The sequence below is a fragment of the Varanus komodoensis genome, unplaced genomic scaffold (genome assembly GCF_004798865.1).
Source record: "Varanus komodoensis strain SLA01 unplaced genomic scaffold, ASM479886v1 scaffold19, whole genome shotgun sequence".
Lineage (NCBI taxonomy): Eukaryota > Metazoa > Chordata > Lepidosauria > Squamata > Varanidae > Varanus > Varanus komodoensis.
In genome coordinates, this window is record NW_025335550.1 from 12,827,947 (window position 1) to 12,847,424 (window position 19,478).

Consider the following 19,478-nt stretch of genomic DNA (forward strand, 5'->3'; position numbering starts at 1 on the left):
ATACTGAGCAGTGACATTGACCAACAAGGAGCTGGCGGGTGCCGAGAAGTGCTAAGGAGTCCTGGAATGTGACTTGGCCAGCGCTTGGATGACAACTAATGGGAACACTCCTTCAGCCAACTGCCTCCCCTTGGCAAGGACAAGGAGTCCCTGGGTCAAATGAAACCTCCCTTGGCCATGGGCCCTCTCTTTGCCTGCCAGGGTGGGTATGCGGCCCTCACCAGGGCAGCAGCCCTCGCCCCACCTGTGCATGTTCTACTCCTCCAGGCAGAGGATGGGCGGGGTTTGACGCCGCCCAGCCCCTCCCGGTGGTCACTTGGCTGGAGGCAATGAAGGAGGCTGCGCTGCCAGCTCCAAGACGCCTGGGCACCAACAGGAGGTAAGCGGGAGAGGAAAGCAAGGGTGGGCAGTCAGCGCCCCGAGCACCTGCACGCTCGTGGTGCACAACAGCAAAGTGGGCAAGAGCACGGGGGACTGTGACGCCGGGATGGGGGTGCTGGTCTGGGACTAGGGAGATCGGAGTCCAAGTCCGGTCATGGAGCTGCTCTGGGTGACTCAGGGCCAGTCACTGACTTAACAGTCACTTAACAGGGCTCCTGTGAAGATTACATGGGAGGAGGGCCATGGCAGCCACCTGGGGCTCCTCACAAGAGAGAAGTGGTCAGTCCGAATATGATCATCCATCCGAGGACAACTTCAGAGGACGTATACGCGTGGCAGTCAGGGCCAGAGTGGGGCATGCCCTGGGAGATGCGGGGCGGAGGGGCACTCCTGACTGGTGCAGCTGCCTCCCCATGCTCTTCACCAATGAGCTGGCTGTCCTCAGACAGTGGTGCTGAGGCCTGGGCTGTCCTCCCAAGCTGGGGAATGGGACTACTGCTGCCACTGCAGAAGGATCGGAGTTGTCGTGGACAGGAGTTTGGGCGCACCATCTAGAACAGGACCCTAAGAGAAAGGCTGCGGGCTGCCATACAAGACTATTGGGAGACTCTCCCGGGAAAGCCATGCGCCAGACCCAGCCTGACTGCTAGGCACCCCAGTGAGGCCTTGGGGAGCTGGATGCTCAGGCAGGCCTTGCTCCAAGACCTGGACCTGTCCTCTGCCCAGAGAGTGGGCACTGGATCCATCCAAGAATTAGTTGCCTGCCACAGGGGTTCCTTTTCCTAGCCAGGGAGTGGAGGCTGTGAACTTGCGGGACTTTCTTGCTCTTCAGTGCACTTGTTTTTCAGAAGTCAGCCAGTTAGTTTATTTTCCCAGATAGTTTAGGCATCTTTCTGCCTAGTCACATATGGCTTGCTTCTGTGTTTGGTGGCCAAGCAGGATGTCTGTGCCTTCTGCAGAGGAAGTCCCTGCCTCCCCGTGGTGGAACGCAACACAAAAGAGGCTCTCTGGTCAGCCGCTTGGTTGCATGTCTCCAGCCTGTGTCGCTGTCAGCTATGGCCTGCAGCCAGGTGGCTACCTGCTGAATCAGTTGCATCCCTGTGAAAGCTGGGGAGAGGTTTTGGGACAAGTCACAAGGGAGAAAATGATGAGTGAAGCTCTTAAATGCCAAAGCCAAAAATAAGGGTGCTTTCTGGTGACACCCAGGCCCCTGCCAAGCAAACCAGAAGAGCAGTCAAGCTGGATCCAACCAAAAGAGAGCCAGTGTGGGGTAGCGGTTAAGAGCATGGGACTGGGACTCAGAGGATCTGGGTTCTAGTCCCCGCTCAGCCATGGAGCCAACCGGGTGACTTTGGGCCAGTCACAGGCTCTCAGCCCAACCTACCTCACAGGGTTGTTGTTGTGGGGATAAGATGGAGGAGATGTAAGCTGCCTTGAGCCTTTTGTAGGAAAAGGCAGGATATAAATCGAAAAAATAAATAAAATATAAATAAATAAATAAAAGGAATCCCACATTCTGATCCCACAGTGGTCAAGCAGTGGTCAAGCATTCTGATCCCACAGTGGTCAAGGAATCCCACAGTGGTCAAGCATCCTTCTGTCATGACTGCTCCCCAGCTGCACACAAGTATTTGGAGGCAGGGCTGAAGCTTGCCATCTTGGAGGAAGGCATGCAGCCATCAGGATAAATGGCCTTTCCTATCCTCCACAAATCATGGAGAGATGGTGATGGATGGACAAGAGGAGCACACTGAAAGACTTGCTGGCTTCCCGGCAATACCAGCTCCAAAGTCTGCCAACATCTTCCCCATGCCCCACCTACGCTCTTGAGCCCCAGATATTTCAGGTGTGAACCCACACAACATCTGGCTTTGATGAGAGCCAGCCCTTAGAAATGTACTCCTTTTTTCTTTCTCTGTCTCTTTCCAGACCCCTGGCTGCCATGTGGAAGAGAAAAAAGTTGTCAGTGCTTGAAATCTTGGCTGTGATTCAGACCCTGGCTCTCCTCAGCTTCTTTGCTCAGCTTTACAGCAGGAAAAGTCCACAACTAGAGAAGCCAGCCCAGGCTCACATCCTCATCCTGTCATCGTGGAGGTCAGGGTCCTCCTTTCTGGGGCAGCTCTTCAGCCAGCACCCGGACGTCTTCTACTTGATGGAGCCTGCCTGGCACGTGTGGGCAGCCATGCAGCAAAACAGTGCCAAGGTGTTGCACATGGCCGTGCGGGACCTAGTCCGTTCCGTCTTCAAGTGTGACATGTCTGTCTTTGATGCCTACATGCTGGAACGCAGGAATAAGTCTGCCCTCTTCCAGTGGGAAGCCAGCCGGGCCTTGTGCTCCCCACCAGCCTGTAACTCCTTCCAACGCAGTGACATAATTACTAAGGATGCTTGCAGAACCCTCTGTGGCAAGTACCCCTTCAGCAAAGTGGAGGAGGCCTGCAAGACCTACAGCCACGTAGTCCTGAAGGAGGTCCGGTTCTTTGACCTCAAGGTGCTCTATCCTCTCCTCGCTGACCCCTCGCTGAACCTCAAAATCATCCACTTGGTCCGTGACCCCAGGGCTGTTTTCCACTCCCGCAAGAACACGGCAGCACTACTGGCTCATGACAACAAGATTGTGGTGAGGCACCAGGGCCAGGCCATGGAGCCCGAGGACTCCTACATCGTCATGCAGGAGATCTGCAAGAGCCACATGAAGATCTACAAAGAAGGCAGGTGGGGTCTTCCTGGCCGCCTCCGAGACCGCTATCTACTGGTTCGCTATGAAGACATTGTGCACGATCCTGTGGCTGAGGCTGCCCGGCTGTACAGCTTTGCAGGACTCTGCTTCATGCCCAACCTTCAGTCCTGGGTGCACAACATCACGCATGGGCAAGGTCTGGGCAGGCGAGCCTTTGACACAGATGCCAGAGATGCGCTTGATGTGTCTCAGGCTTGGAGGAGAAGCCTCCCCTATCTCCAGATAGCAAAGCTGCAGGACATCTGCAAGGATGCTATGGAGCTTCTGGGCTATCAGCAAGTCACATCTGAGGAAGAACAGAAGAACATGGCGCTGGATCTCTTGAATGCTCAAGCACCACTTCCCAAACAAGAAAGTGAGTGGAAAGTAGCCTCGTCACCTTCTGCTTCAGGGCTCCACTACTTTGCTTGGATGTAAGTGGTGCACAAAAGCCTGAACTGGATAACCAAGCAAGGTGGCGAGAGGGCCACCAAGCGAAGTGGCCAACAGAGCTGTTCCTAAACTGCACTTACCCTGCAGGAAAGATGGCAAAATCTGAGGAGCCAGACAAGCTACACCCTGTTTGTCTGGCCCACTCACTGTCCAAAGGAGGAGAGCCTGTGTGGTGAGTGCCTCAGGAGGCTCTGGAAGTGGAAGTCTATCCTCTTAGGCACTTTCTTAAACATGGCGGTATGACTGAGAAAGCCCTCCTCTGAAACAAATAATGGGCAAAAGGTGGTTCTGGCCCATTAACAGGGACCCTGCTGCAACAGTGCATCTTTTCTCTGCCCCAAAACCACCCGTTAGGGTCTCCCAGAGGGGGGCAGCTCCCTCCCAATACCTGGTCAGCAATATCTAAATGGAGAATATACGCAGCTGCTGTCCATGGAGAGTGCCCAGCCCCCCACCTGCTCCTGGTTCTCGCATGTGTCCTTCTTTTGAGTGTAACGTCAGAAACAAGACACCAGCCCTCCTGAAGTGTTCAGAGATGGGCTTATAGCAGTGACACATATTAGCTGATTATGAAACCCACCAAACTGTTGATCCTTGAATGAGATAAATGACAAATGCCACATCTGGAGCAACTGGGCACAGGAAAACACATTCATTCATTTCTTTGCAACATTTCTATACTACTTCACTCCTAAGAAGATTCCACAGCAGTGAATAATAATCAAAAATAAAAAAGACAAAAAGAATGAAACAACATCTTAAAAGAATTGTTCATGTTCATAGAATCATAGAATGGTAGAGTTGGAAGGGGCCATGAAGGCCATCAGGTCCAACCCCCTGCTGTTGCAGGATACCAAGTCACAGCATCCCACTCAGAGGACTGTCCAGAGTTGCTGCTCCTGCTCTGAATAAAGATGAGAGATCACTTTAAACCCATTTGCTAAGTGATACAGATACAAGGAAATAGCTGTGCATCAGATGAAAAGATGTCCAGGTTTATTGTCAGGTCAACAACAGTTGCAATCTCGATTAAGAAGAAACTCACTAAAGGAACAAAGTCTTTCTATACAAACAGGAGAAAAGCAAAAAGATGCAGTATCTTGGTCACATCTATTATTTCCATTTTTAATCATGGCAGAGACTGACTGCGAGCTGCCAGCCTCCAGAAAGACTCTCATCGAAGGCACAGCCAGTTCACAGCACAGAAAATGCCTGTGAACAAAAGGTGCATTAGGTAGGGGAGGGCTCTCCTACACTGGGGCAGCCCCACAAATCCCTCCTGCCATGTACTAGTTTTTTCTGAATGCCACCCGCCTAGTCACATTCTCAGCCCCGTATTTTGCTACCAGCTGTCTTCTGAAATCATCTTCACCCTTCAGCAAGTTCAAATCATCCTGCCTGCTCCAAAAAGGGAAGCCATCTGCTCGCTGTCCAGTGTACAGACAAGATTCCACAGCCTCTACTTCCCCGCTGTTTTTCAGAAAAGCTTGCATCACAGTGGCCAGGTCCATTTTGAATTTGCCCATGAAATGCTTTATATCGTCAACTGCCATGGCCACCTCCATGGCAGAGGGCCCTGGAGGCCCTTCTTCCTCTGGGAGCGGGCTTTGCAGCACAGCAGAACTGGCACCAGGGGCCAACTCAGGCAACCCAACCTTGGGATTTGAAGACGGTGCTTCTTTGGAGGTCTTGAGTTTTGTGGGGTTTGGTGATATATCTTCACAAGTATTGAGGGTCTCATTATCCCCCTGGAAGGAAAGCAATTCAGGCCTTGTCAGGCTTAGTCAACAATTCGTTGAATGGGCTGTAAATACCAGTGTTTTTAGGCCCTTTTCTGCTGTTGAACAATATACTAAATTCAATGAGAGAGGGGATGCCAAACTAAGTAGCAAGATGGTGGAATATCAAGACAAGAAAAACAAAAGGAAAGATAAAATACATCGTAGGAAACAGATCTCAAAGAAATGGCCCCTATTGTGTGCTGGTAGAAACAGTAAGGAGCTTATAGATATAAGTGCGGGTTATCAGGCATTTTTATGGTTTGCTCCCCTGATGGTGTCAGGATCTGACTTGTCTCAAGTTCTGTTGCCCTGGTTCCAGTGTCTCTGTCTTGTCTCCTGCTTCTCCCATCATGGCCCTGGACCCTGACAGATGGATTGCTTACTATGTGAAAAAGTACTTCCTTTGTCTATTGTTGTCTATCTTTGACCATTCAGTTTCACTGAGTGAGCCCCACTGGTTGACCCCACTGAATTCTGGTTTTTCCTGAGAGGGTGTTCTCCTGCTATTTACTCTTTTCCACATTTTTCCTAAGCTAAAAACCCCCAAATGCTGAAGCCTTTCATTGTGGGGAGACGCATCATCACCCTGAACACCCTAGCTGAGCTTAGCTGCAGCATCTCCAGGTCTACAACAGCATTTTGTAGGTATATTGACCACAACTGTATGGAGGATTCCAAGATGGTTTGCTCCATAGATTTGCAACCTCTCCAGCATTACAATACTGACAGGTACAGTTCCAGTCATCTTCCAGTCATCTTACCCCTAACATCGAAATAACATGTAGTTCCCATGTAATGTGTAACATGTAATTGTCGCTAGCATGGATTCCCCAATTTTTATGTAGCCACTTATTTTGCTGATATTCTATGAAGCCATTTATTTATTGGTTTTCTAAATTGCCAAAGTTTTCTGTGCAGTTCACAAAACTTACCTTAAAAAAAAAACCCAGTTCATTGCAACCCTAGGATTGCTTTCTTCATCAGGCACCACCAGCCCAGATCTTATCAGTGTACATGACCACTGCTTATGCAGAACCACATTTACCATTTTAACTTCCATTTACACAATTTGGAAACGTCCTTCTGCAGCCTTTCCTAGTCTATTGTTTGGTTTGTTTTAGTCATCCTAAATTATTTGCTGTCGTGAGCAAAGCTGACCACCCTACTGCTCAAATGTAACTCCCTATCATTTATAAATAATTTTTTAAAAATCAGCCTTGATAGGTTCTGGGAAGGCACTGCTGCTATCATCCTTCCACTGTGAGAACTGTCCATTTATTCTTATTCTCTTTCTGTCCTTTAATCTGCTGCCAATCTATAAGAGGGCCTTCCTCTTATTCCACAACTGTTAATCTTGCTCAGGAGCCACTGGCGAGGGATTCATCAGAAATATTCCAGAAGCCCAAGCACACAAGGCACACACTGGATCATTCCAACCTACCTGCCTGTTGCCACTCAAAAGGACTTGAAAAGGTTCACAAGACAAGACATATCTGTACATGTTGATCCTTTTTTCAGCAAATTGTCTCTTTCCATATACATAATAGTTTTATCATATAATGTTTTCCATCGATTTACCCTGACCAGATATTAAGGCAACAATCCTAGACAAATTTAACTGGAAGCAGATCCCACTGCATTATCAGCAAACTATGCTGTCAATGTTCTGGCCCTTTTTAAAAATTGGTTTTATATTGGCCACTTTCCACTCCTCGGGTATGGAGACCAATCTCAGGGACAAGTGACACATTTCTGTTAGGAAATCACGACTTTCACATTTGCATTAAGGTAGATCCTGATTTACTAATTCTTAATTTATCCATAAGACCTAGAGGGCCACTACGGCTTTCCATGAAAATGTCCTCCAACACCTCCACGGTGCTTTGCCAGTTCACACTGGGTAGGCTGGTGTTGCAAATGGGCACAAGTTACTTTAAGTTACTTTTCTATTACTGCCCCAAATAAGGTCTGATGTGAGGACAACAGGGAAAACGCTGGAATGCGTCAGGTCAGCAACAACATTGCGTGGCTGCTCCCTAAAAACTGCATTAATGGGAGCAGCAAGCATGGAAACAAGCCACTGTAGCGGTGCCCAAGATCTAAGACATCAAATGCACATCACTAGGTTCTGACATAAACCCAGCTGCAGTCTAGGCTGACACACACACTGCTGTCCTGTACAAGAGTATTTGTACCTCATTGTCTTCAAATTCTTCGTTGGCGATCTGGAAAATGCTCTGTGCCTTCGATCCTTCTGCTGCGCACTTTTGACCCATCACTTTCTTACTTCCTGAGGCTGTTAAAGAACAATGTTCACTGGCATGAGAGAGAAAAAATTCAAACTACCTTTCCATCCCAACCTTGTGCTGTTGTTACAATGAGTACCACAGCAGCTTTCGCTCTTATAAAATGGGAGAACATCATAAGAAAATCAAGGTTTTTGTTCTGATGGCTTCCCCCAGCTTGACAGGATCAGGCTCAAAAAGAGTGCAATGGGAAACTTAAGAAGCAGGCCAGAGACTTAACACCAAGATAGAGCAAACTAGCTGAAGGTGACAAGCAGATACTGCAAAAATCTATTTTCTCTAATATTTATCAATTTGGCTAGAGAAAATCCCATACAAGCCAGGAGGAACTGCACTAAACAGGCAAGAAACTGGTCCCCGAGACACAAACAATTTGGATGCAGAGTCACTGAAGGATGGGAGCTGGGAAGAAAGAGAACTAAGATATAGGAGCCTGTAGGAAGGTTCTAGGGAGAGAAAAGAATGAAAAGGCTGTGCATCTGCAACAGGTATGACGGCTGGTCCCAGACACTCCAAACAAGCTGCACCAACTGACAGCCTGACAGCATAGCAGGTGGTGGTGGCAGTCCTGGTAGACAGGCAGGGGGATTGTTGCACACAAATTCCTTCCTGGCAGCAGCTCTGCCTCTTGCCGCCCTTAAGCTGCCAGGTCTTTGCAGCTGCCCCTTCCTAGCCACAGCCATGGCAACAGAACCAGGCGGAAGACTCTGGGCTGGCAGGTGCAGAGGTGTCCAGTGCTGCAGCTGCTTGAGGCAGCAGTTGTGCTTGGCCTGCCGTGAGTGTGGGATGACCTGGGCCTGTGCTAGGTCCTTCCAGAAGGCCATGCAGGTAGTGGCAGCCGCCTGACCCCCCCCCCCGCCCCGCTCCCCGGCTGCTCACTACACGTACAACACCAGGGTTTGGCCCTCAGCCGTCATGAATGGCGCCCGGCCCTCAGGGCTGGCCTTACCCACGGCAAAGCGGGGAGGCTCTGAGTGCAGGCGGTAGTGCTCCATGGGCAGCCGTTCCTTGCGGGCCACACAGTCAGTGACATAACTGATGGAGATGAAGTTCCCCGCGGTTCCTGCTGGCACCTCTGCAGCTCGAGCCAGCAGGATGGCCCTGGGCTCCTGCACATGGCATATGTGGCCTCCTTCACGCAGGATAAGTGGTGCCAGGTTCGCCTTGTCCACTCCAGGCCGCAAATAGAAACGCAGGCCGCTGCCGTCCTCCTCCTGGAAGAGCCGCCGCTGCTGTGGCGGAGGCGCAGGAAGCACCTGCGACGCCTTCGCGGCCCCTCCTGGGACAGGCATCGCCCTCTCACCGCCCTCGTCGAGGCCAGCGACCGCAAGGCCAAGGCGTCTGAACGGGCCGAGCCCTCCTTCTTCCTCCGCTTCCCTCCCTCCGTCCTGAGCCCTGGGCGCGCGAGAGGAGGGCACCCTGCACGCGCTCGGGGGGTCCCGCCAGTGGCGCCGTCCAGGTGAGGGGCGCGGAGACGCACTTCCGGCGGCGCCCGTCCTCCCGCCAATTCGCGCGCGCAGGCGCAGTGGCCCCGGTGGCGCCCGCGGAGCTGGCCGGCCGGCCGGCCGGAAGCGCTTTCGTTTTCGCTTCCCGTGGCTCCGACGGGACGGCGAGGCAGGGCAGATGGCGACGCCGCTCGCGGGGATTCCGCTGGCCGCGGAGGCCGAGGCCCCCCTCAGCAAGAAGTGAGTCTCCGGCGGCCCCATGCTCGGCCTCGGGCGGCTGCTGAGGGGCCGCTGCCTGGCTTGGGCTCGGCCGCTCCGGAGCTGGAGCGGCAGCGGCGTGAGGGAGGCCCCGACTCGGCGGCAGAGGTGGGTGGCGGGCAGAGGCGGAGGAAGGGGAAGGGGGCCCGCTGGGGCCCGGCTCTGAGGCTTCCTCTCCCCCTCTCCCCCCTCAGCGAGCTGAAGCGCCGCCTGAAGGCGGAAAAGAAAGTGGCGGAGAAGGAGGCGAAGCAGAAGGCGCAGGGCGAGAAGGCCTCGGCGGGTGGCCTCGACTGTGCCGTAGCCGATGAAGAGAGCCTTGATCCCAACGTGAGCTGCTGTGGGAAGGGAAAGGATGGGCCGGTGGCTTCTGCGGGGATGCCCGGGAAGGCCGCGAACTGGCCGGGCGCCTCCTGCTCACTTGCGGGAGCAGGAAGTGCTTGCTGCCACGTCCCACTCGGTGATGGTACTGAAGCCACTTGTGGAAAATACCACGTTTTTGGCGAAGGGTCCCGATTGCCACGGAGAACTGAACATGCAGGCTGGGGGAGGGGGGAGAAAAGGGGCTTCCGGAAGTGTACCCCGTCCCTTCCCTTCTTTTCTCTCCTTACTCTCTAGAGACACTTTTCTGTGGAACTGATGGAAATAGACATCAAGTGCTTCTGCACTGTGCAACAGCTGTTGGTATTTTACATCATGCAAGTGTCCTGGAAGATCTGGCTGTCATGTGCTATTTTGGGCATTGATAAACTTCTTTATCTCTCTTCTGTCTGGCAGCAATACTATAAGATTCGCAGTCTTGCCATCCAGCAGCTGAAGGGCACCTCTGAAGATCCCTACCCACATAAGTTCCATGTGGATCTGTCCCTGACAGACTTCATAGACAAATATAGCCACCTACAGGCAGGAGATCACCTAACTGATATCACAGTGAGACTGGCAGGTAAAGGCTCACCTGGGGTTCTTAGAAAAAGAAGTGACCTGTCTCTGCCACATCCCTTTACAGTGATGTCTACAGAAGAAACTTGGTGCAATGTTGTTGGAGTAGTTTACAAGAGCAGATGATTATGACTTTTCATGTACAGTATATTGTGCTCCCCTTGTGGAGATCAGTGGAACTGCCATTGCTGCCACAGATCCTATGGGGTGCTGGACTTTATTGGTCCAAAGGGCTATATCTGGTGTTGACAGGTGTTATATGCTAAAGCCTTCTCCTCTTCTCCCCTCACCCCCATGAGTCTGCCTAGCACTGCTATTTTTTGTGGTGTGGAAATGGCAGTGCCAGCTACTTCTGGGGGGTTAAAATTTGGTGGTGGTATGAGGACTGCGAGTAGTGTATCCCTTGCCTTTAAGTTTGACCTGAAGCTGAAGAAACACAATTCATGTGTCTCTAAATTGCATGTGCTGTTTAGCTGCTCCAGTCCCTAGTGAATTGGTTTCTGGTGAGAGCTCCACAAACGGCAGCATGTGATTTGCTGCCATTCTTCACTATATGTTCTCACTGCAACTGATACATTTTGAGGCATTTCTGTTCTTGTTTTGATCCTTGTCTTTGATCAGGGTGTTGCGTATTTGCTGTGATCACATCGAATCTTTTCTCATTCTCTTGTCACTTTTTAATGTAACTGCTATGTAACTTTGCTGTTTAGGTCGGATCCATGCAAAACGTGCTTCTGGAGGCAAATTAATCTTCTATGATCTTCGTGGGGAGGGAGTTAAGTTGCAAGTCATGGCAAACTCCAGGTAAAACATTCTAAAGTACACAGTAGAAAAGCAGCCAGTTATTGCTTCTGCTTTACTTCTTCAATTCACAGAAAGTGAAAATGAAAGTACAGCATGATTTGGGGCTCAGAATTGTTCCAGATGAGCAGCTATTTTCTGGATGTCTCTTTTTGGGCCTTTTGGCATCTGGAAATTTGAGAAACACTCATGGATGCAACTATAACGTGCCTGCCATGCATGGGTCTGGCTAGTCAAAAAGGATGTGTCACCAACTCAGGGACATTCCTGGGAGAGCAAGATGACAGCTGCTAGCGGCTCCCACTTTGCTTTAAAGCAGTCTTACCTGCCACTAATGCACAATTATGCTTTTTAAAAATTGGGAGGAGTATAGTGTGTCTGGACATCAAAGAAGCTATCTGAGGCACTGGTCCCCATGAGCAACACCTTGCCCACTCCTCAGAATGTATGTAATGGTTGCCAGAACAGGAGCATTGTTTTGTTTTGCTTGTCACTTAGTTTATTTTTCTGTGTGGATCATTTTGTGGTCACTGCAATATTTTGATATTATTTTATCAACTATTACGAACTTAAAAGCATTGATACAATTTGACTGTAGAATGTTATAGTAGATGATGGGTGGGCAGCTTGGTGCCCTCCAAATCTTTTGGTCTACAGCTCCTGTTATGCTGGCTGGGGCTGGTGAGGGCCATAGTCCAAAGCATGATGCCGTCTATTTCAATTGTAGACTGTGTTAGAAACGTCTACATCCTTCATGCTTTGATCGCTTTGGTCTTCTTTCATGGCTAGAATAGCTTGATTGCGTAGGCCTAGAGGTGCCCTGTTAGGCCCTATTAGCCAGAGTAGACAGCCAAACCCCAACAAAGGGCGAACAAAGAGTGAGGCATGTATTGCTAAAGAGAGATGCATTGATGTGATCAACGGTTGTTAGAGAAGCATCTCCTCAGTGGCCTTGCTACAGCTCTTTTCCAGCACCTACTCAGGTTACCTTATGTAGATCTTCACTTCCAGTGTATATACTGCCTATGCCTATAGAGCTGCAACTACTTCAGTGCTCCATATTCTGGTATGCCAAGTGCTGTCTTCTCAAACTGCATAGGGGTTGTGGGAGTTGGGTGCATACAAACGTGAGCTTTCAGAAATTGGAATATGGCTGCCAGTGTGGCCTAATTATCAACTCTTCCCCGTCATGACCCTGCTGTCTGTGGGCAAGTTCAGAGAGCAAGGCTTACTCTTCCAAATAAAGGACTGAAACGGGCTTTATGTCCCAGGCATTTCGGCAGGTGTCTTGCTTTTTCACAGCGGTGTGTGTGCGTGCGCACATGTGCACATGCATGCTTGCTGCAGGTAATCTTCCAAAGGCAATGAGGTATGGGAGAGAGTGCACTGTATCTGTTTCTTTTGTACTTGGTGATGGGACAATGCTTGCCGAGAAGAGCTCTGCTAATACAAGGCATGTTCAAAAACTTTTCAGGAACTACAAATCCGAAGAGGAATATATGCACGTTAATAACAAACTTCGCCGTGGAGACATTATCGGGGTCCAAGGGAACCCTGGTAAGACAAAGAAGGGAGAACTGAGCATTATTCCGTATGAAATCACTCTGCTCTCACCGTGCCTCCACATGCTACCTCATCTTCATTTTGGGCTCAAAGACAAGGTATCATCCTTTATTTGTTTATTATATTTATATCATGCCTTTTCCCTTTTAAGGAACTCAAGGTGACTTACAGAATTCTCCTTTCAATCTTATCCTCACAAGAACAAGCCTGTGAGGTAGGCTGGGATGAGAGTCTGCGATTGGCCCAAATTCACCCAGTTAGCTCCATGGCTAAGTGGGCACTAGAACCCAGATCTCCTGAGTCCCAGTCCTGTACTTTCCACCTTTACACCACTCTTGCTACTGCTGTTTTCTCCTCAGTTAGACTGCCTCTTTGTGTATCTAACCTGCTTCTGTACATTTTGTGCTCTAAAACCTACTACTGTTTTCAGGAAACAAGATTCCGGCAGAGATACCTGGATTTAATTCTTAATGATTTTGTGAGACAGAAATTCATTATACGAGCAAAAATTATAACATACCTTCGAAACTTTATGGATGAGTTGGGCTTTCTGGAGGTGAGTGCTTGGATTTTTAAAAAAATCCCATGATATAGCACTTCTGTGGATTTAGGAAGAAAATCCATTGCTGGTTCAGCAAACTTAGACAGAATTTATGGTTCTCTGTTTTTTAAATTAAAATAGTATCAGGTGTAACAAGATTTTGCATGGACAGTTCTGTGCTGCATCCGTCTTTCTAAGGAGACTGATGCTTTAGACACATGCTTTGGGACATACTGTTCATATTTGATATAAAGATATTCTCTGGTGGGATTTAAACTTAGAACTGTTCACTGGTGTGTCATCAGATCCTGTATAAATGTGTTCTTCTTTCTCAGGGTGTTAGTGTCCATTTCTAATAAACGCCAGTCTTTCTGGGTTTCCTGCTCTGTTGTACTTGAAACCTTTTTGTTTCTGCTGCTCTATTTCCATGATATTCACCACTGAAGAGATGTGGGCCAAAAGCCTTTTCCCCTCCCCTTCTCAAACAATAATGTGCTTGTGTGTCTCAGGTGCTCTGTGTGGCAGGCCATTGAGGGCAGTGGTGGGTAACTGGGTTACATGAAGGCACTTATGCATCAGAAAACTTTGTTTTGTTTGTTCTGGGCTAGATCGAGACTCCCATGATGAACATCATACCTGGTGGGGCTGTGGCAAAGCCCTTTATCACTTACCACAATGAGTTGGACATGAACTTGTACATGAGAATAGCACCAGAGCTCTACCACAAGGTGAGCACAATGTAGGCAAAGCAGGCAAAGAGGGTGAAACTGAATCGCTTGATTGCGGTAGTGCTGATATACCTAAAGACTTCACTGTGTGCCCTTTGCATCAGTGCTTAAGGCACGATCTTCCTGCTGAATTTAAGAAAATTGTTCAGCAAACTGCTAGAATGGGAGAACCTGGCTAAACCTATCAGGAGGAAATCCCTGCTCCCCAGCCAAACATATTTCAAAAATGTTGGGAGGATAGGCAAACCCACTAATGATACAAAACAAACATGTTTCTAAAGACTGTGAGTCCAACAGAATACTTATATTTCAGTTCCTCCCTGCCTCATTGTAGTATTGAAATGCCCAACAAATTTAGACCCTTGAAATTTGACAGGAAATGGATTACTATGGAAAACTGAAGTGTGTGTGACTTATACATCAGAAAGAATCACCGTCAGAAAGAACCCCCTCCCCAAACAGTGGTTGTGTTTTTTCTAAAGTGGGGTGTACACAAGGCAGCTTTCCCGATGTTTGGATTTCAGATCCCAGAACGCGTCACCAGCATAGCCAGTTATTGAGGACACATTCCTATACTTGTTTGGATTTTTAACCTTAAATGCACCATCAGAGAAGCACTGGAGTGGTTTCAGAACCAAAACCTGAAAGAGTAGCCCAGTCAAAGGCCAGATCTCAGTCGGATTGAGAGTCCAGCAAAGCTTGAAAGGTGCTGTTCGCCAAAGGTCTCCCTCCAGGCTGACAGAGTTGGAGCAGCTTTGCCAGCACAATCACACGAACATGACAGTATCTAGATGCAAGAGGGGCTTAGTCAAGAGGGTTTACAGCTACCATTGCCCAACATGCTTCTGGAGGCCTGGGGGTGGGGGCAGAGGAATAAACTGCAAGCAACAGGTACCAGTTTGTTTTCAAGTCCTTTGTGTCACATTGAAAGAATATTTTTCACTTTCAGAGTGTTGACTACCTTGTGTACCTGGCATGGCAACAGCACCGGTTCAGTCCACTTCTAGGTTCCATCCACAGCAAAATGTGGGCAATCTGAGGGCTGAGTGGGGATTCCTGCAAAGCCGTGCAAGCGATGAAATGGCTGCACCTGCTGTATTTCAGATGCTTGTGGTGGGCGGAATAGATCGGGTCTACGAAATCGGACGCCAGTTTCGGAATGAAGGCATAGATTTAACTCATAATCCAGAATTCACGACCTGTGAATTTTACATGGCTTATGCAGACTACCATGACTTGATGGAGATCACGGAGCAGATGGTTTCAGGTTGGTGAGCAGTATATCAAAGACTTGCATAGTCAGTGCAAGGGCCTGTGTGGGAGATGGGCAGAGGGCAGCTCAGTCGGGCTAAAGTGAAACTCTTCCCTTGCAGGAATAGTGAAGCACATCACTGGTGGATACAAGATAAAGTACCACCCCGAAGGCCCAGAGGGCCAGGCCTATGAAATCGATTTCACGCCACCCTTCCAGAAGATCAGTATGGTGGATGAGCTGGAGCGAGTCCTGGGGGTGAAACTTCCTGCAACAGATCAGTTCAACACAGAAGGTGCAGGAAGAAGCTAACTCCCTCCTTGCTAGCAACAGCTTCATTGCTCTATTTTGAGAATATGTATCCCTTTGTCCAGTCCGAAAGTACCATCCGTTTGGCTTGCCCCCCACCACCATCACCCAAACGCCAAATTTAATAAAACTGCACTGTAGCAGCTGCTGAAGTGCCCCGTAGCCTCTTTGCTGGGCTGTTGTCCCACATACGATGCGGGGGCATGTGGGGGATGGGGCAGAATGCCGAGTCTTCCTTCTCTGTAAGCTTACAAGTGAGACAGGTAGCTTGTGGCTTTGTATGTTGTTTCTGTACAGACACTGCTGTCCCTGATATCTGCAGTCATGTCCTTTGCTTTATTCTCACTGGCTCTCCTCTTTGTTCATGACTGCAATTGTTCAGAGTCAATTTTGTCTACGAGGATGGTATATAAAAACCTGTATAAATAAAAGACGGAAACACGAACCATTTCTGTCTTCCCCACCTAGGGAAGGGATTTCAATCAGTGGTTTCACTAAGACCTCTCTAATTTTGTACACAGAAACTCGCAAATTCTTTGATGCTCTCTGTGAGGAGAAAGGAATTGAATGTCCAGCCCCTCGGACTACAGCCAGGCTGCTAGATAAGGTGAGAGGAAATGGATCGTGGAATCATTGAATAGTAGGGCTGAAGGGGATCCAGAAGGCCATTGGGTCCAAATCCTTGCTTAGTGTGGGACTCCAAGTCAAGCTGTCCCTCTCAGTTGGCTGTCCAGATGTCTCTTGAATGCTTCTGGTGTGAGAGAACACACAGCCATGTGAGGGATTTGGCTCCATTGTTGGACTGCTCTAACAGTCAGGAACATCTCCTGATGTTCAGGAGAAACTGGCTTCCTATAGCTTGAGCCTGTTAATTCCATGCCCCACACCCTGGGATGTTCAAGAATAGATCCTGGCCGTCCTCTTTGTGACAACCTTTCAAGTGGCTTCCCTTGTAATTTCTGTGAGTCCCTTTTTGAAGTGGAACCTCAAATGACTCATCCTGCCTCTTCAAAAAGCATACAGGTGAGAATGGACAAAGACTGCACTGCTTCCAAAAGTTGTTGAGGCATAACTAAGGGGGTGGACAGCATGTTGAAGCTATGTCTAGAGATGTGGCTTCCTGGGGCTGGTGAAAGAGCCCTACTTCCTGATGCTTCATACCCAAGAGTCAAAGATGGGCTGATTGCTTTGGAAAAAGTGGCCCTGCAAGCAACTGTGGAAGCATTGTCCTGCTATTGGTTTTTTTTTTTTTTTTGGGGGGGGGGGTCTTCCCTAGACCAGAGTTTAATTTCTAATGAGGAGGTCAAGCTGTCTGAAGGAGAGAGATGCAGGAGAGGAGCATCACAATCTGGCCATGTTGTGCTGTTTCTGAGACTGAGGAGCTGTTTAAATTAACCATCTCTCCCCACCTCGTCCCATTATCTTGTTTTCCAGCTGGTTGGGGAATGTTTGGAAGGCACATGCATCAACCCCACATTCATCTGTGATCATCCCCAGATTATGAGCCCCCTAGCCAAATGGTAAGTGGGGGAGGTGTGTCTAGAAGTGTCAGAGCACATGCATACACACAGCGTTTTGAAGGGCTCAGTCAGTATTTAAAGTGCTCCACAAGTCTGCAGACAGGGAGACGGGTATTGCCAGATATGGCATGCGTTTATACACCAGTTGCTGAGGCAGGAGGAGGTCCTGCTTGGGGGATCCTGTGGGCAGTTGGCTCGCCACTGTGTGTGCGGAGTGCTGGACTGGATGGCCTTTTGATCTGATCGAGCAGGGCTTTTCTCATGTTCTTGTGTTCTTAGTACACAAAAGTAAGTTGTTGCCTCTGAATGGGATTGGCTGGTTTTTTTTGGAGAATACCTGTTTGCAGAGAAAATGGAATACCTGAGTTGGTTATCCTGGGGTGGGGAGCTGAGTCGCTTGTTCCATGGGCAGGACATGAAACCTCCTTCAAGTTTCCTTTTCCACCACATGAAATAGAATGAATTTTGCAGACTTGCTGCTTTGGTATATGCATGTGGCAAAATTCAGAGGAAGTTTCAAGTGCATTGTGATCTTTCCTAAATTCTGAAGAACATGCTGTAGAAGCTTTGAGGAACAGCATCAGACGAGGCTTGGGGCTGCAGCCATCATTTTCTGTTGTATGTTTGCAGGCATCGCTTCCGGCCGGGATTGACAGAGCGTTTTGAGCTTTTTGTGATGAAGAAGGAGATCTGCAATGCTTACACAGAGCTGAACGATCCTTTCCGCCAGCGCCAGCTCTTTGAGGATCAGGCCAAGGTGTGAACTCCTAGTGAGCGGTTCAGCCAGGTGCCAGCCTGAGTTGTGTTTCACCAATAATTTTTTATCCGAGGCACTCCACAGTAACGTGAAGCTAGTCGTTGTGTGTATTGGGGTGGAGAGGTGGAGCAGCTGATTTTTTGAAACCTACTTCTGGGAAAAGGATTGTGTTAGGTAAATGAGGATGGTAGCGGACTCTGCCCCTACTGATGACTTATCATCCCCTTCTAGGCAAAAGCTGCTGGTGATGATGAGGCAATGTTTATTGATGAGAATTTCTGCACGGCTCTGGAATATGGGCTTCCTCCCACCGCTGGCTGGGGCATGGGCATTGACCGCCTCACCATGTTCCTGACAGACTCAAACAACATTAAGGTAAGCACAGCGGCAGTACACAGTGCACACACACCAGGCCCTACACGTGCCTTTCTGCATATTCTGTAGCAGCAGTCATTTATATCCTACTTTTTTCTTCTACTGAACCAAGGCTGCTTACATCATTCTCCTCCTGCTGCTTTCAATCTTAGCCCCATAACAACCACCCTGTAAGCTAAGCTGGGCTGAGGGTCTGTGACTGGGCCAAAGTCACCCAGCTGGCTGCATGGCCAAGGGACCGGAATCCAGATTGCCTGGGTCCCAGTCCTCCCACCTTCTTAACCACTTCACCACGCCGACAAGTACCATGTTCACACGTGTGCTCAATGCTGATGCTTTGGCATCAGCGCCTGTGAAAGCTAGACAACTGAAACTAGCTAATCTGGTGCAGTGCAATGGATGGTGCTTGGGAGTTTAATTTTGGTGAATGTCAATTTAAAGGGAAGTTTACAATTTCCCTTAAAAGAAGCTTGGGGATGATTCCAGGGAATTATGGGGGAATTATGTTTTGGGATGAAAACTGTGTCAAGTCCTGAGAAATGTCATCTTTCTTGTAGGAAGTGTTGTTGTTTCCAGCTATGAAACCTGAAGACAAGAAGAAGAATGCTGAGGGCACCTCTGTGTGACTCGGCACACTATAGAGAAGAAAGGCAGGCGGAGGGAGAGGCAGCTGTAGCTCTGAGCAGGCCTGGACAAGCAACTGTATTCTCCCAGTCATGAATAAAGGTGCTTCCGCATACTCTTCTTAGTATTTTGTCTTTATCTTCTGTGAGAACCCTTTGCATATGCGGACAGGACTGATTATCTTGTGGTGGGTCTCGCACAAGGTGCCTGAGCAACTTCGCCTGGTCTTTGCAGCCAGACTAAGAGGTGATTCTAAGGAGTGGAAATTTCCTCAGTGCCTGAGCAAACGTTTCAACTGAAGCCAGTACATCTTAACTCAGTGCCCTTCATTGGTTGTTAACCAGCAGATTTTGCTGGTGCTTTGGAACCTGCAGAAGCTAAGGAGAGGAGTGAAGCTTTTCGCATTGCCCCCTCTTGCTTTGCGCTGCCTGTTAAAGAGGCTTGCCAAAAGGCTGTTCCTGGGCTAGCTGTTGCCAGTAATGCAGTGAGGCTTGCAGCAGGCCACGAGGCTGTCTCCTCCCAGGCCTCCCCGAAGGGTTTCCTGCAGGTTAATAAAGGAGAGCCCAACTTGCTCCCCGTGATGGATCCCCCTCATCCTTGCTCGCCGGGGGGCTGGAGGGGCTTCCTGCGCTTCCTTTCCGGGAGCGGGAAATGCCACTGGGCTCGGGTTGCCTTCAGCACCTGCGGCGGCCCCCACCTCGCCCACTGTTCAGCGGGCCGGCATCTGCG

At 49.3% G+C, this 19,478-nt stretch overlaps 3 protein-coding genes across 5 annotated transcripts; 2 read left to right on the plus strand and 1 right to left on the minus strand.

Annotated features, from left to right (window-relative positions):
- Positions 1 to 329: 329 nt before the first annotated feature.
- CHST4 (carbohydrate sulfotransferase 4) lies at positions 330 to 9,093 on the plus strand. The gene is made up of 3 exons (XM_044428109.1): positions 330 to 379; positions 2,311 to 3,444; positions 8,969 to 9,093. The coding sequence occupies exons 1-3, from the start codon at positions 330 to 332 to the stop codon at positions 9,030 to 9,032; spliced, it is 1,248 nt and encodes a 415-aa protein (XP_044284044.1). The 3' UTR covers positions 9,033 to 9,093.
- Positions 4,528 to 9,129, minus strand: LOC123022343 (TERF2 interacting protein). 2 transcript variants are annotated; one of them, XM_044428007.1, is made up of 3 exons: positions 8,590 to 9,129; positions 7,530 to 7,624; positions 4,528 to 5,301 (listed from the first exon to the last, which is right to left on the minus strand). In XM_044428007.1, the coding sequence occupies exons 1-3, from the start codon at positions 8,930 to 8,932 to the stop codon at positions 4,843 to 4,845; spliced, it is 897 nt and encodes a 298-aa protein (XP_044283942.1). In that variant the 5' UTR covers positions 8,933 to 9,129; the 3' UTR covers positions 4,528 to 4,842. The 2 variants fall into 2 exon arrangements, with proteins under 2 accessions (XP_044283942.1, XP_044283941.1); XM_044428006.1 differs by having other exon boundaries at positions 7,530 to 7,630.
- Positions 9,130 to 9,199: 70 nt separating this feature from the next.
- Positions 9,200 to 18,864, plus strand: KARS1 (lysyl-tRNA synthetase 1). 2 transcript variants are annotated; one of them, XM_044427935.1, is made up of 14 exons: positions 9,200 to 9,325; positions 9,538 to 9,670; positions 10,118 to 10,283; positions 10,990 to 11,083; positions 12,555 to 12,741; positions 13,074 to 13,199; positions 13,793 to 13,912; positions 15,017 to 15,179; positions 15,286 to 15,459; positions 15,995 to 16,080; positions 16,908 to 16,993; positions 17,624 to 17,750; positions 17,982 to 18,125; positions 18,683 to 18,864. In XM_044427935.1, the coding sequence occupies exons 1-14, from the start codon at positions 9,264 to 9,266 to the stop codon at positions 18,749 to 18,751; spliced, it is 1,737 nt and encodes a 578-aa protein (XP_044283870.1). In that variant the 5' UTR covers positions 9,200 to 9,263; the 3' UTR covers positions 18,752 to 18,864. The 2 variants fall into 2 exon arrangements, with proteins under 2 accessions (XP_044283870.1, XP_044283867.1); XM_044427932.1 differs by having other exon boundaries at positions 9,309 to 9,451.
- Positions 18,865 to 19,478: the final 614 nt, after the last annotated feature.

Coding starts and splice junctions, on each gene's coding strand:
- CHST4 (XM_044428109.1), top strand. CDS start 330: ATGAAGGAGGCTGCGCTGCCAGCTCCAAGACGCCTGGGCACCAACAGG. Junction 380..2,310: donor CGCCTGGGCACCAACAGGAG/GTAAGCGGGAGA, acceptor GTCTCTTTCCAG/ACCCCTGGCTGCCATGTGGA. Junction 3,445..8,968: donor AACATGGCGCTGGATCTCTT/GAATGCTCAAGC, acceptor GCCAGCGACCGC/AAGGCCAAGGCGTCTGAACG.
- LOC123022343 (XM_044428006.1), bottom strand. CDS start 8,932: ATGCCTGTCCCAGGAGGGGCCGCGAAGGCGTCGCAGGTGCTTCCTGCG. Junction 7,631..8,589: donor GCCTCCCCGCTTTGCCGTGG/GTAAGGCCAGCC, acceptor GTTCTTTAACAG/CCTCAGGAAGTAAGAAAGTG. Junction 5,302..7,529: donor AAGAATTTGAAGACAATGAG/GTACAAATACTC, acceptor CTTTCCTTCCAG/GGGGATAATGAGACCCTCAA.
- KARS1 (XM_044427932.1), top strand. CDS start 9,345: ATGCTCGGCCTCGGGCGGCTGCTGAGGGGCCGCTGCCTGGCTTGGGCT. Junction 17,751..17,981: donor TCTTTGAGGATCAGGCCAAG/GTGTGAACTCCT, acceptor ATCCCCTTCTAG/GCAAAAGCTGCTGGTGATGA. Junction 18,126..18,682: donor CAGACTCAAACAACATTAAG/GTAAGCACAGCG, acceptor TCTTTCTTGTAG/GAAGTGTTGTTGTTTCCAGC.